General features: G+C 33.0%; 2 protein-coding genes across 2 annotated transcripts in view; both read left to right on the top strand.

Annotated features, from left to right (window-relative positions):
• The first annotated feature begins 677 nt into the window (after positions 1-677).
• LOC100793301 (V-type proton ATPase subunit a1) lies at positions 678-11485 on the top strand. The gene is made up of 19 exons (XM_003547463.5): positions 678-702; positions 801-1075; positions 2409-2453; positions 2948-3070; positions 3244-3351; positions 3695-3808; positions 3917-4090; positions 4261-4398; positions 5027-5134; positions 5285-5392; positions 5484-5632; positions 6351-6504; positions 7379-7539; positions 8397-8603; positions 8692-8875; positions 8970-9053; positions 9415-9608; positions 9696-9755; positions 10632-11485. The coding sequence occupies exons 2-19, from the start codon at positions 923-925 to the stop codon at positions 10834-10836; spliced, it is 2469 nt and encodes an 822-aa protein (XP_003547511.1). The 5' UTR covers positions 678-702; positions 801-922; the 3' UTR covers positions 10837-11485.
• A 2913-nt stretch (positions 11486-14398) lies between these two features.
• LOC100797330 (DDB1- and CUL4-associated factor 8) overlaps positions 14399-15568 on the top strand; it is a 3227-nt gene continuing 2057 nt past the window's right edge. Inside the window, exons 1-2 of the mRNA XM_003546996.5 lie at positions 14399-14667; positions 14892-15143. Coding sequence (XP_003547044.1) covers positions 14533-14667; positions 14892-15143 — 387 coding nt within the window. The 5' untranslated portion in view covers positions 14399-14532. The remainder of the gene's footprint in view (positions 14668-14891; positions 15144-15568) is intronic.

Here is a 15568-nt window from a genome sequence, read left to right as displayed (position 1 = left end):
AGTAAAAAAACCAAACTAATAAATCTCAAGATTTTCATCCTCTTTTTCTACCCTCTTCTTCTATTTTGTTTCACATGAATAAAAAATGAAATTTATCAACCCCGGGAATAAAATTAATATATTTCGTCATGGTACTTGATATGAGCTAATATTTTTTGATGCTTTTATATGGGCTAATATTGAGTACATATAACTGAATGCTTGATTCAACTTTTCATTCTCATTCAATACACAAATAAAAAACTAGTGATACATTGTGTTGCTGAAAAATAAAGTTAAAATATTACTAGTTACTAGTATAAAAAACAAAAAATAGTCTAATTCTAGTTCTAAATAAACTAAAAACAAAAGTGGCTTAGCTTTGAATCCACACCAAAACTTCTTGGTCATTTTGACACACATGGCGTCTGTTTTAAATTTTGGATTTATGCAATTAATCATTATTTTAAAATTTTTAAAATATTTCCAAAAATGTTAAAGTATAATCAAACACATTTTTTAAGTACTAAGAATAATATTTTTAGTCATAATTATTTTCAAAATTTTAAAATAAACAGAAATAACGTTTTTTTAAAATTTTTAATAAAAGTCATCCTTTACATTTATCCATTACGCCAAAATTACATTTACAGGGCCATTAAATTATGACATATGACCGCACCGTTCAGTCACCTTGTGCATTCTGCATTCGTGCCGGACAAGGTTGGGGAATTTTTACTGAGAACAACGACCGCTTATAGTTATAGCCTTTTATATATATAAATATTTGTCCCACTTTTTATTTTTCTTCTTTTCGACAGACTTGGTGAGACACCGAATTTTTCCAATTCTAATTACAGTCGTGGAAGGGAAACTGAAAGCAGAGTGTTGTTCTTCTCGAAATTAAACACGGTTCAGATCTAGAGAAAGATCCATTTTCTCGATGGAGAAAATGGAGCAGTTCATTGATAACTTGCCGCCGATGGATCTGATGCGATCGGAGAAGATGACCTTCGTTCAGCTCATCATCCCCGTCGAGTCCGCGCACCGCGCCATCTCCTATTTAGGTGAACTCGGCCTTCTCCAATTCCGCGACGTAAGTTTTCTTCCAGATCCAACCTCGCTTCCTCTAGATTCCGATTTTCCTTCGCTTCTTTTCTTCTTCGATTTCGTGTCCGAGGTGTTCTTTGAGCTGAGTGTGGAGTTTTCGCGTTTGTGCATGCCTGCGTTACTGCGTAGCTTGTATTAGTCTGTTATTTCGTTCGAGTGTTAGTTGAATTGAGTGCGGGCGTCTAGGAATGACGAAAATGCAGCACTGCAGGATTCAATGCTGAATGCAGATTTGAAGGAATCCATTGCTGGTGCGCGGATTCGTTGACGAGACAGTGTCGTTGATTCGGATATTGGATCTTTCGTGTTCAACAGTTCGTGCTAACTGATCCTGCGTTTAAGTGTGATTTTATGACGTGTGGCTTGAAATGTTTAATGTAATTATGGTTTGAGACTTAGGAGGTGTGAACTTAGTTGCATTGCTGGCTTCTTGAGTCTAATGTTGGTTATATGGATTATGGAACACGTAAAATGTCGATAAGATGACTTAGATAAGTTTTTGATGATTAGGTTCTGAGCCTATAGTGTTTCTTCATCCTTGTTGAAAGCAGTTAATGTCTTGTCTAATTGGTTCAGATATGATGATTGCAGTTCGGGTTCCAACTTGCATCCACCTAGTAGATCACTGCTCTCTTTTGAAATTTGCTTAATTGGCTTCCCTGTGAAGTTAGATCTTGTCAATGTATATTCAAATACTGTAGTTAACTCTGAATTCCTCTAGTAATTCAGGACATAATGCTTTCCCTTATGGTTGACCATGTTCATTACTCATGTCTTATTGTGTTAGGGACTATTTTTGTTTAGAATTGTTGTTGTTGTTGTTGTTATAAGTATTATGTCATTAGCATCTGTTTTAGAATGTTATAATTGGACTCTTGTCAATAGTTGGTTAAAAACTGGTGGAGTTCTGTCCACACAACATGTGAGAATTGCTATGTCTTGAGAGTTGTAGCACTTTTGAGTTCAAGATCTAGGCTGTGCATTATTGATATGCTGAATTTAAAAAAGGAATTATGTTAGTTTTCCAATTCTGATCTATTGTCTCTAACACTTGTGGATATTTTTTGACTTTTCAATGATGCATCTTTGTAATACCATATATCATATAAAATTGTGTCCCTAGTTATAAAGATATTTTGGGTGCAATTTTGATGGCCATTTAAGAAATATTTAAAGTTCAAACTAATTTCTTTCCCTCCTTGTATAGTAGAAATACTTTTTGGCCTTCTAAATTTTATTGATTGGATGTTGCTGGTGTAAAAGTTTTCTATGGTCTGTCATGATTGCAGTTCTTATGGACACCGTTTTCTTGTTTGCAGTTAAATGCTGATAAAAGCCCCTTTCAGAGAACATTTGTCAATCAGGTAATCTTCATTGCACAAATGAGAATTCCTGTCGCATTCTGAATACCTTGAATCTTTGCAATCTTTTGAAACTGTAGCTTATTTTTATATTATGTATATTAGTCTACAGTTGGGATTTGAGACTTCTCTATTATGCAGGCAATTCTTTTAAGTTGTTACACCATGTCCTTCTATGACTAAATAAAACCCAACTTGTTTTAAAAAAATAAAATTAAAAAGGAATAATTAATAAAGTAGGTTACTTCACGTGAATCAGATTATAATACCTGAATCGTCAAATTTTGATTTTAAAACACTGAAGAAGTAGGTTCAACTTTGGGAGAAGAGTTAGATTTTCTTTTTTCTGGTTGGACTATCTTTTATAGAAATTGTGCTGAGTTTGTTGCCTATTTTAGTTTATATTTGGATTGGATTTACTGTTACAATCATGATTGGGATAATGTTTTTCTTTTTCCCCCTTATTGCTAGTATTAACTGCATTTCTCTTTTGGCAGGTAAAGCGATGTGCAGAAATGTCAAGAAAGCTTCGATTCTTCAAGGATCAAATCAGTAAAGCTGGCCTAATGTCTTCTTCTCGTACTGTATTGCAACCAGATATAGACTTGGAGGATTTAGAGGTCTCTTTCTATTTTTCATTTTTTTCTCAGATATGATTATTGTCTTAGGGGTAGCATTCAAGTTACATGTTGTCACGTTATCAACAATAACACTCAGCATTTTGCCAGCTTGCTTGAGGATTTTCACCCTTAAATCTGACAATATACTTTTTGTTGGCTTTCTTTTATGCCAGATACAACTTGCTGAACATGAACATGAGCTGATTGAAATGAACTCTAACAGTGACAAACTTCAGCAATCATATAATGAACTCCAGGAATTCAAGATTGTATTACAAAAGGTATTTTTTTCCTTAGATATTTTTTGGTAAGCATATTCCAGCCAAGTTAATTTTAAAGTACTGAAGGTGTCTCTGTGTTCCCTGTTATTTTGGTTACATTAATTTCCCCCTTTAAAATTCAGTTAGCAAATAATGGTCTTTCTGATCATAATTTAGCATTAGTTATGTATTTTTTTATATTATTTTATCTGTTTTGGTTTTTAATGTATTCCATCAAATTCCAGTATTGTATTTGTTTTTAATTCACGAAGGCATCCTGTTCTTTTAATGAATGAAATGTTTCCTCTAGGCCTTCTGTTGCCTTCGGTCATGTATTCATTATATTTTTTTGGGTAAATTTCAGGCATGTGGTTTTCTTGTTTCCAAACATAGCCTTGCGGTTTCAGATGAAAGAGAACTACAAGAGAATGTATATTCAAATGATGCCTATGTTGAGACAGGATCTTTGCTTGAACAGGTTTGTTGTAGCATCCTTTATCACCCTTCATAAGTGCATATACTGTTACTAGTATCTAAAATTTATTTCATCCAGTAAGTGCACTATTCTAAATTGTGTATATTACAGGAAATGAGGCCTCAGTCATCAAACTCGTCTGGTTTAAGATTTATCAGTGGGATTATTTGTAAATCCAAGGTTCTTAGGTTTGAAAGGATGTTGTTTCGTGCTACGAGAGGCAATATGCTTTTCAATCAGGCACCGGCTGATGAACTAATCATGGATCCTGTTTCAGCCGAGATGGTTTTCTTCCTTATTACTTCTAAGAATATTGACAATTGTTTTTTTTTCCTTTTTTCCCTTTTCAATCTGCATTTATCATTGTGAGCTATCATGTTCCCAGTTGGTTTATATTCCCATTGATGTATTCTTTGTCTGCACAATGACTCAGACTCCGGTGATTTTCTTTTCAGATTGAAAAAACAGTGTTCGTTGTGTTTTTCTCTGGGGAACAGGCAAGAACCAAGATTCTGAAAATTTGTGAGGCATTTGGTGCAAATTGTTATCCTGTTCCTGAAGATATTAGTAAGCAGAGGGAAATAACTAGAGAGGTGAGTGTGCTTGGCTTAGGAAGATGTTATTTTTGGTCTCATCAATTATGTATATTTTATCATTACGACATATGGGCAAAGTGTACTCAAAATAAATTTGGGATTCTTATTGCTACTGTTTTGGTGAGAGAATATTTTTGCTGTTGTTTAAGCTAAATACTTTAATAATATTTCTGAAATTTTGATTTTAAACCATGCCGAATGGCATTATGTGATCCATGCAGTTGACCTCACCTAGTGGGATAAGGCTTTGTTGTTGTTGTTAAGCTATAAATACTTTGGAACTTCACACATTGCTCTTGAACTACAGCCTTGTTTTTTACTAGTGGCATACTTATACCTATTTATCCAGGGATCTTGTTTTGCAATCCAAGAAGTTTTGTTTAGATACTCTTTAGTTTTTTGGTATGCTTTGCCATCAATTTTTCAGGGGCTCTTTTCTAGCAATACCTTTCAGGATTATCAGGTAGTATGAGTGTGATAAAAGTAGTTTTTATATTCAATTGAATTCAACTGTACTCTTTGCTTTATGTTCCTGATGAGGATTTATGTTTCACCTTTTGTGACTACAAATATGGAGAGTTGGAAATATGTAGCTTATGGTTGAAAAGTTTATTTTCGGGTACAGGTTTCATCACGTCTTACGGACTTAGAGGCAACTTTGGAAGCTGGGATTAGGCACCGGAACAAGGCTCTAGCTTCTGTTGCAGACCATCTAGCAAAATGGATAAACATGGTAAGAGTTTGCTTCTGCATGTCTTGTTGTGTGAGATATTTATTTTGACTGCGTTTTAACTACAAACCAATCCTAATATCTGATCAACATGTACAAGTAATGGATATCTATTTTGAACCAATAGATCTCATCCTTATCACTTTGTCCTAGGTAAGAAGAGAGAAGGCTGTGTATGATACACTGAACATGTTAAACTTTGATGTCACAAAAAAATGTCTTGTTGGAGAGGGCTGGTGTCCTCTGTTTGCAAAAACACAGGTATTTTTTTATTTCCCAAATTTTTGAGGAATTGAAAACATCTTCAATATAACATTATCTAATGAAGAGTTTGCATTTAATGATATTCCAGATGCAGGAGGTACTGCAACGTGCAACTTTTGATAGCAATTCTCAAGTTGGCATAATCTTCCATCCAATGGATGCAGTGGAGTCACCACCTACATATTTTAGGACCAACACTTTCACAAATCCATATCAAGAAATTGTTGATGCATATGGGTGAGCCTAATTAAATATTGGCTGTGTTTAGTTACTTTAGTAGCAGGAACATGAATTACTAAATGTCTTGAAGTAATTTTTAGGAGTGCTTTATAGTGCATTGTTTTTCCTGTAGCTAGAAAATTGCGTGATATGCTAGTGTATGTTCTACCTCTAACATGTAGAGCTTATTACGTGAATAGATAAACTTTCAGTGAAATAAAACTATATCTGTGGGTTCTTGATAATATATTTCTCGTGAAGTTTGTTTTACTAATCTCCAAATGAAGTCAACAAATTAGAATTGTCTTATGGGTGGGGTATTTTAGTGATTAGATAAATGAAGAAGAATAACAAAGCTTTGTTTATTGGGAATGAAGAGGGAAACATTTCAAGTATTTACTCATCTCTGTACTTTACAAAATTAACATTTGCAGACAGGAAAGGTGTGAGAATTGTCTCCTTTCTCCACCCTTTTTCTGTTTTTAAAGTTTAAACTTGTTTGTGGATCTGAATTTCTGTCCAAGGGGTTTCAGAACTTCCTTAGCAGTTAAATCATGTGGTATTACTATGGTATGTTTATATTGGTTGAAGATTTTATTTTTTTAAATTTCTGGATTGATTCTAGGGATGTACCATGGTGGATACAAATTATCTAGCTTACTAGCTATTTCTTCTTAGCTATATAATAAATCCATGACAGCCGATTAGATTCCTAATTAGTCCTTTTACTTGGCAGTGTTGCAAGATACCAAGAAGCAAATCCTGCAGTTTACACAACTATTATATTCCCTTTCCTATTTGCTTTGATGTTTGGGGACTGGGGTCATGGAATTTGCCTATTGCTAGGAGCATTGGTTCTTATAGCACGTCAAAACAAGCTCAGCACACAGGTAAATTCATTCTAACTGTATTGCAATAAAATAATAATGGAAATGTACCCAAAGTAATGTTGTTGTTGATAATGATGATGGAAGGATCAAGCCAAATATATATAAGGGGAATGTGATATATTGTGTTGATAAAAAATTTAGTTGAGATATATCACAGTTTAATGTTCCTTTTTCTTCTAACTTTAACTAGCGTCATCATGGTTGGTGTTCAAAGAATAATGTTAATGAAGCTTTATATGTTAGCTGCTGAGTATTTAGTGTTTAGTATTGTGATCAAATCCCCATTTTTGGTGTACCAAAGAAAAAAGAGAAGCAGAAATGATAAGGGCAAGATGGGAATTATGGTGGAGTTTGTTAGAGAGGAGCCTAGCGGAATGGACAGGGGGCAGCAAATCAGTGGTGAAAGAGGAGTGTGGAAAGTATTGGGAGTGGAGGGAATATGAGGCAGGGAGGGAGGGAGTGCTACCAGAATAGGCATAAAATGTGTAAGGGGATTCTGGGAGGGTTTGGAATAGGGCAGAGTAGCATTACTTCTCTGATTTTATCTCTGTTTTTCCATTATCTTTGCTATTCATCTTGTTTCTGTTACTGTATATATAGAGCACTACTCTATCATTCACCCCCCTAAAACAAAAAGAGCACTACTCTATCATTTCCCTGTTATTCCAGTGTGAATACCAGGTTCTATCAGTATCTATAAGGTGGATTTTGTTTTTTTGGGTGCTAGGTATTTCTTTACCCCTAAATATCTTGAGAATTGAAATAACTTTAAATAGTCCATACAAGTGCAAGTAGAGACTCAAAATATCCTATACTTTTATTCTGCTCTTGGCATTGCCTTTAATACCTAACAATTTTATTTAATTTCTGCCAGAAACTTGGAAGCTTTATGGAGATGCTATTTGGTGGGCGCTATGTGCTTCTTCTAATGGCACTGTTTTCAATCTATTGTGGCTTAATCTACAATGAATTCTTTTCTGTTCCCTTTCACATATTTGGTGCATCGGCTTACAAATGCCGTGATAGTTCATGCAGGTGTTCTATTTGTCTCTTCGAGTCTATGATTTTGATGTCAGTTAAATACTTAAAATGTTTTTTTGTCTTAATATCTAGTTATGTAATGGCTTACATATTGATGCAATACATTTCCCTTTCCTCTCATGTTCTCATCTCTCTCTCTCTCTCTCTCTCTCTCTCTCTATATATATATATATATATATATATAATTGACGGTTCATCCATTTTCTTGCCCATTTCCCCCAGATTTCCCCCCTCCCATTTTTCCTGCTCTTTTGCATGACTTTTCTCCTGACTGTTTTTCTTCCATTTAAATGATTTTTTCCCGCCAATTTTTCCACACAATTGAATGGTTTTTCCATGCTCATTTTGTATGTGATCATTCACATCAAAGTTTGTGTTGATGATGATTTTGTGGGTTTATGAAATACATGTCGTTGGATTGGGGTTATATCATACGTGATATTTAGTTAAATAATTATTTTGGGAGTATTCTTTCTTTTAATATTTAATTTGTTTGTATTAATTTATTCTTTTTGTAAATAGAATTGATGAAAACTTTAACATATGAAATGCATTTTGATTTGAGGTTGAAATTTTTGCTGGAATCCTCTGAAAAAATTCTTAATGATGTTTTATTTTAATAAATATTTAATAACTTATCAAACTGTGCACAACACACGCACATGAAATTAAACGAGTTTGAAACAGAACAGAGAAGATTAAAGTTTTCATTTTTTATTTTTTTACTTAAGTTTGGTGCCGAGAATTAACATTTTGGAACCTATTTTGCAAGTTCTTGTTTTTTTTGGTAAACTACAAGGTTTTAACATTGGTGCTGTGTGATGTTTCATCATTCTTAACCTTTTTATCAGGGATGCACATACTATTGGGTTAATCAAATACCAAGATCCATACCCGTTTGGTGTGGATCCCAGCTGGCGTGGAAGTCGATCAGAATTGTCTTTCCTAAACTCTTTGAAGATGAAGATGTCCATTCTGTTTGGTGTGGCACATATGAACTTAGGAATTATATTGAGTTATTTTAATGCTCATTTCTTTCAAAACTCACTGGATATAAGGTGCCCCACTCTTCTGTCTGACCTGTGCAGTTATTATTATGCTATCCTTTTGATAGTTGATTTAACTTATTCTTTATGTTGCTATCAGGTACCAGTTTGTGCCACAGATGATTTTCCTTAACAGTCTATTTGGGTATCTTTCCGTTCTCATTGTTATCAAGTGGTGTACTGGCTCTCAAGCAGACCTTTATCATGTAATGATATACATGTTTTTAAGCCCCACAGACAATCTTGGCGAGAATCAGTTGTTCTGGGGCCAAAGACCTCTTCAAGTATGAATCTGGTTCTTTTATTCATTGTTGCTTAATACTACAAATTCAGTTTCCTGTTTTTTCTTCATTCTGAATTACTTCTTTTGATGTGCAGATTGTGTTATTGCTTTTGGCTGTAATTGCAGTTCCGTGGATGCTCTTTCCAAAACCTTTTATACTAAAAAAGCTTCATACTGAGGTGCCGCTTTTACCTGTCTTGTGTATGGTTTTCTTGCTTGAAAGTTTATAATTTTATTCAGCCAGACCACTTTATCGCACTTATGTACATGTGCTTGTGGTCTGAGTTTCCCCTTTTTGGCTGCGAATTCTGCATAAGGTTTTTAAAAATCAATTCTTCTTGAGAACCATTATAAGATTGATTTTCTTTGGAATGAATATGCTTTAGTGCTAAACTACTTATAACTCCTGTCAGTTATGTGGACAGCATTTCTGGCTATAGTTTTCTTCGTTCCATATTTTCATTGCAGTTAGTAATTAAGGAGGTGATGATAAGGAGTTTATCAAGATTATTAATCTTTTATCCTGATGACATTATACAGAGGTTTCAAGGTCGTAGTTATGGTATACTGAATACCTCTGAGGTGGATCTTGAGGCTGAACCTGATTCTGCCAGACAACATCATGAAGAATTCAATTTCAGTGAGGTCTTTGTTCACCAAATGATCCACGCCATTGAATTTGTTCTAGGTTCAGTTTCTAATACAGCATCATATCTTCGTCTTTGGGCACTAAGGTTTGCTCAGTCATGATTCTCTTTCATCGCAATGAATTCCTATATTATGGATTTTTGTTCCTTGGCTGATTTTATTACCAATTGCAGTTTGGCTCACTCAGAACTTTCTACTGTTTTCTATGAGAAAGTCCTGCTTCTTGCTTGGGGGTAAGCTTGATTTATAAAATGTGTTTTATTACTTTCAACCTTTTTATTGAGATTTTTCAGTATTGTTTAGCATTATTGGAATATTTAACAAATCAACGTGCTTCCCTTAGTAGAAGATAACGTGTTCGTGATTTCTTTTAGGCTTAAATAGACTTTTGGTCCCTGTAATATACCATTTTTTTAAAATTTTGGTCCTTATAAAATTATGTTTTTAAAATGGTCCTTGTAATGTTTTTTATCCTTGCTATTTTGTTTGTCCTTGTAAAATACTTATTTTTTTTCCTTATAATATGTGAATAATTTGCTTTTAGTGCCTACCATTTTTTTCCAAAGTGCCTAACTCAAAATGAACAAAAAATTATAAGGACTAAAACAAAAAAATAGATATATTATAAGGGACTAAAATAAAATAACAATGACTTAAAAATAAAAAATAAATTTTACAAGGAACATTTTAAAATATAAGGATCAAAACCAAAAAAGGGTATGATACAAGAACCAAAAGTATATTTAAATTTTAAACCTTTATTTTATAATGTAATCATCATGAAAATTCTGGCCGATGGAACAATTTAATAAATACTAATAAATACTGGTTCTACCTTTACTGTATACTGCATCAGCCACCAGCTAGTTTGGATTAGTGGCTTCTGATTGGTACCTAATTAATATTTGGAGTATAACTATTGTCCACGTGTTATGTATATTTTATTTTTACTTTTACTTCACTGGAGTTCGTAGAAATTTTAGTTATATTGAGAGCTGCATGGATGAAATTATCTATATCTGTAATGTTTGTATTCCATTGTTGCATTTATATTTTTATTAATCTTATTCTTTAATCATTAATGTCGTTCCTGGTTACATTTTAAACAGGTATGACAATCTTGTCATTCGGTTGATAGGGCTAACCGTTTTTGCCTTTGCAACTGCCTTTATACTACTAATGATGGAGAGTCTTAGTGCTTTTCTTCATGCCCTGAGGCTTCACTGGGTAGAATTTCAAAATAAATTCTACCATGGTGATGGCTACAAGTTCAGGCCTTTTTCATTTGCCTCCTTAACAGAGGATGACGATTGATCCATTCATATGTATGGTTTCATGGCAACTATATAGAAAGGATATTTCCACAAGTGAAGGGAGCATAAAATGAGAATTTGTAGTGTCGGAACCAAATTTGGCGGCTATGGTTGTTAGGTTTGCTTGATGATATTCTGCTTGATATTGACCTGGCAACAAAAAGTTCCTGCTCATTTTCCCATGGCTACGGGGTTGTAAGAAGATCACACTGCCGATGATCATGGAAGGTATCTAACAGAATATTTGCTTTATAGTTATTTTTTGTTATTTTTCTTTTGCTTAGAATAGGAAACGGAAGAGCTAAGGGAAGGGACTGTTTAGAGTAATTTTTGTAAAGAGGAGCAGGGATCCATCAGAGTGTAGCTATTGGATTTTGGTTCTTTGGGGTTACATACATATATATACATGATGTAGGGCAGGTTTTGCTGGGAAATAACCAATCTTCTGAAATTTTCTTGTATTGATAGATGACAAGTTATAGAGCCCCAATTTTTTTTTGTTAAGGATTGATCAAAGTAAATACAGACATCTGAAGTTGAATAATGTCATCTGTATAATGCTTGTGTAATGCCCAGTTGGCAACTTACAATTTGAAATGTTACTTCCACCATCCCCCAAGTTGAATAAAATGCAGAGATATTTGTTTTAATTATTCATTTGTTTAGTTAACTTAGTTAAGTGTTTATTCCATAAGTAAGGATTTATGTGATGATTTGATTATGAAATTTATTGGAATAAATTGGAAATAACTTATTTTGATAGGTTTTTTCAAGAAATTTATCAAAATAAGTTAAAAAGAGCTTCTAAAAGTCACGTTATTTTTTGTTTTATATAGCTTTTTTCAAATGCCTCCCAAAAAATATATTTTTAACTTGGTTTAGTGTTTGGTTTTTCAATGGCACGAACGGGAAAGTAACAACGAATTGCTTTCTAGTAAATATGTGGACTTACAAAAAAGAAATATCAACGCATACTTTATTATTTATCTTATAATAATTTTTTCACTCGAAAAATTACCATTCAGGTAACCTCTATAAGAGAGGACTCAACCAGAATAGAATGGAGAAGGCCAAACCAACAAATATGATGGAAATAGATCAGCTTCCGGTTGCTTTAGAGTTTAAAATCATCTCGGCAAATTTGAGGGACCAGAGAAAAAAAAGTTCTCTTTATTATGAATTTAGTAATAGTTAAATTTATATGCATAATTAGTATAAAAAATTATGCTATCAACTAATAAAAAATTATTGTTGTTATAATTTTTAAAATAATTATTAAAAAATCAATAAACTTATCATTATAATTTTTTGAATAACAATATAAAAATTATTTACACTATTTATGCAGATGATATTTATTCATAAATGTAAGTACTTATTTTTTATATTTATTCATAAATGTAAGTACTTATTTTTAATTAAATAATAAGAATGATACATTTTATTCGACTCTATTTTATTTTATTGTACGATAATAAAAAAAACTTAAAAACACAAAAATTATCACATTTTATTGATAAAGTATATATTCAAATCTATATTATTTTATGCTTAATGTACATGCATATATCAATTAAAATAGGTTGTTGCCCCAACCGATCAGTCTTCCACTCCTGCCAAGCCAAAACTTGATTTCAGTTTTTAGGTAATGGTAGGTAAGAAATATGTAATTCCACTATAAATTTCCACTGAAACTGGTGGGTTTTTTTAGTCAAAATCTAAGGGTGTATTTGATAGGTGGAGCTACAAGTAATTTGATGTGAAAGTTGTGAGCAGTGATAGATCTACATGGAAGATAATGGAGGTAATTGATAAATCTTGTTCCAGTAAGATATTTTTTAATAAGATGAATATAAATAATTGTAAAAGATATAATAGAATAAATTGATATTAATTTTACCCACTTTATTCTTTTAAATTTTATTGTTTTAAATTTTTTACTCTATTTTTAATAAAATTTATATAGTTTTTTGTTTGAGAAAATATTAGACTATTTTTTGTTCTTATGAAAAAAAATTCTAAATGCATGTAGAGTACGTTTGGATAGAGAATTTTAACTAAGGAAAGTAATTTGTAGAGAATTTGAATTTCTGTAATTTAGAATTCATTGTTTTGATGCTTTTTATGAAATTTAAAATTTTGAAATTTTAAAACAGAATTTTAAACAACTAAAAATATGGAATTTCAATTTTCTTTTACTTCAAGAAACACCGTCTAAGCTCCTAAAATATCGATTGGGTGTTAGCATAGAGAAACACTTATAACTAGCACACCAACCATATTTTCTCTTTCTTTTTTCATTCTCATAATTTTAATTTTTTTTATCCAAACACAAAATTTTGAAAATAAAAGAATTTTAATTGAAGTATTTAAAATTCTTAGAATTTAAAATTTCTCAAAATTTTAAATTTCTCCATCCAAATACACTCGTAAGGTTTTTGGTGAGATCAAATACTGGTGACGTTTTTTGAAAAAAAAAAAGGTGAGACCCATAGGATGTAACTTTCATTCCAAATTGAGAAAAAGGAGATGAAAGGAGAGAGATAAATCATATTGGTGCGTGATAGAAGAGAAGGAAGAGAGTGACACGAGAGAGCACAAAAGAAAAATTAGTTTCTCACACACTTTCAATACTAGCCTAAGTTTGTGCAAAATGCATAATTCATTATTCCTCTTGATTCACTTTTTTATTTACTTTTTTTACCTATCAAATTACTTTTACACTTTTTTTAATCTTTACTACATCATTTTATTTTACACTCCCTTTCAACTCTCATTTCATCTTTTTTCATTTCTTTTCACCCCTCTCTACCAAGCACATTCTAAACCTCTCTCAACCTAAAAAAAATGATGGACAAGAATAAATTATAAATGTTATTTAACTAACAATAAAGCATGTGAGCCACAAGGTGATTAAAAAAAAAGTGAACCACTAAGTGTGACACAAGACAAGAGACTGGTAGTGTGGGCTTTGTAAGTATATGATAATAATTTGATTTCTGATTATATGAATAGAACAATATTTGTGGGAGAGATGTTACTCATCTTTCCTAGTGTCATAACTTTCGATTGTAAAAATATCTTATCTTTGGAAGAAAAAAAACCACAATAAAACATGTGGGCCAAAATTAAATTTTAAATTATATCTAAACAATTAAAAAATGACTTAAAGCACTACTCTGAAAAAATCTTAGAATTAATTCCAGATTGGATCGAATCTCCAGCCTAACATATGGGTGTTGCTAGGTGCACCCAGCACTTAAGGTAAAATGACGAAAATACCCTTGATCCGTAAGCCATTTAAGTTGATCTGTAAAAGCCTTACGGATCAACTTGATCCGTAGAAACCTTACGGATCAACTTGATCCGTACGACTTACGAATCACCCTCACACACACCCATCACAAATGTGAAAAATGCACAGGGGTAATTTTAATATTTTAATTAAATGCTGGGTGCACCAGCAATAATGCTGGGTGTACCTAGCAACACTCAAATATATTATAGGCCTTTGTTTCATTTGTGCCAGCCCATGACTGATCGAAGTAAAAGCCGAAAGGGCTAAAATTAAAATCACAATCTCTGTCTACGCGATTGCATTGCATATGACGACCTAAGTTAGCGTCTTCCTCACTCATAAAGGAATCCACTTCAACTTCAACAAGTAGACGCAGCAGACTCTGAAAATTTCATCGAAATGGAAAATCTCCATAACCATCGGGGAATTACTAATTCTAACTCTTGTCCTCCACGTGGCTTTACAGATATTTTCAGAAGAGAGTTAGGTTTGTCTCATCCCAACAGTTTCGCGCGTCGCTTTTCAGCTTCCGAGGTTTTGCCAATTTCACTCTCTATTTCGTTTTTCATTTTTGTCTCCCATTTTATCTCATTAATCACCGCCGAGTGTTTGCATTTCTTTGTGGTACAATACAAGGAATAGAAAGTAAAAAACCCATGCTATGAATCGCTTGTGACTTGTGTGGTTTAATGCTTTATAATGTGTAAAAGTTCATGTTATTATTTGTCTTATGAGGGTTATTTTGTTTCCACTTGAAGGTCCTTGTGAAGAGCTTGGATTTATATGGGAAGTTGGATGGTCACGAAGGGTGTGTGAATGCAGTGGAGTTTAACTCCACTGGTGACCTTCTGGTCTCAGGTTCTGATGACCGACAAGTTATGTTTTGGAATTGGGCATCCAAAACTAGATTGTTTGCATACCCTTCTGGCCACACAGACAACATATTCCAGACAAAGATTATTCCATTCACCGATGACTGCCGAATTGTAACTTCTGCCGGTGATGGCCAGGTAAATAAATTTGTCACAGTGAGCATCTAATCAAATATTCTGTTCAGCCCCAAAATAGCAGGCTCCAATTCCCCGTGCTTCCTCTTTTTTAGCAACAATTAAACGGGTGTCATTTGATCATGTACTCTATGTCTTTTTATTTTATTCTTATTATGATGCTCTTTAGCTAAATATATTTATTATGCTAAAAGAACATCAGATGGAGGGGTTGACTCTAGCAGAATGGACTAGTCTCATAGAACATGGTGAATCAAGATTTGAATCCCTACCAGGACAGGTGTTCACATTTAATACCTTATTGTGTCTCGAACAAGATTGTCTCAGATATATGTGAGAAACAAAACAAAAAAAGCTTAATATATATTTTCTATCTTTGGAAATAGATATGAAACTAGCTGACCAATTTGTTTGTTTTATCATTAATA

The sequence above is a fragment of the Glycine max genome, chromosome 15 (assembly GCF_000004515.6).
Source record: "Glycine max cultivar Williams 82 chromosome 15, Glycine_max_v4.0, whole genome shotgun sequence".
NCBI classification, from domain to species: domain Eukaryota; kingdom Viridiplantae; phylum Streptophyta; class Magnoliopsida; order Fabales; family Fabaceae; genus Glycine; species Glycine max.
The sequence above is the reverse complement of the archived record's forward strand: the minus strand, read 5'-3'. Positions and strand labels throughout refer to the sequence as shown.

Excerpts from the sequence above, each read along its gene's own strand:
- LOC100793301 (XM_003547463.5), top strand. The coding sequence starts at position 923 with ATGGAGAAAATGGAGCAGTTCATTGATAACTTGCCGCCGATGGATCTG. Across the intron at positions 3,352-3,694 it reads TCAAGATTGTATTACAAAAG|GCATGTGGTTTTCTTGTTTC; the intron begins GTATTTTTTTCC and ends GGTAAATTTCAG. Across the intron at positions 7,540-8,396 it reads TGCCGTGATAGTTCATGCAG|GGATGCACATACTATTGGGT; the intron begins GTGTTCTATTTG and ends CCTTTTTATCAG.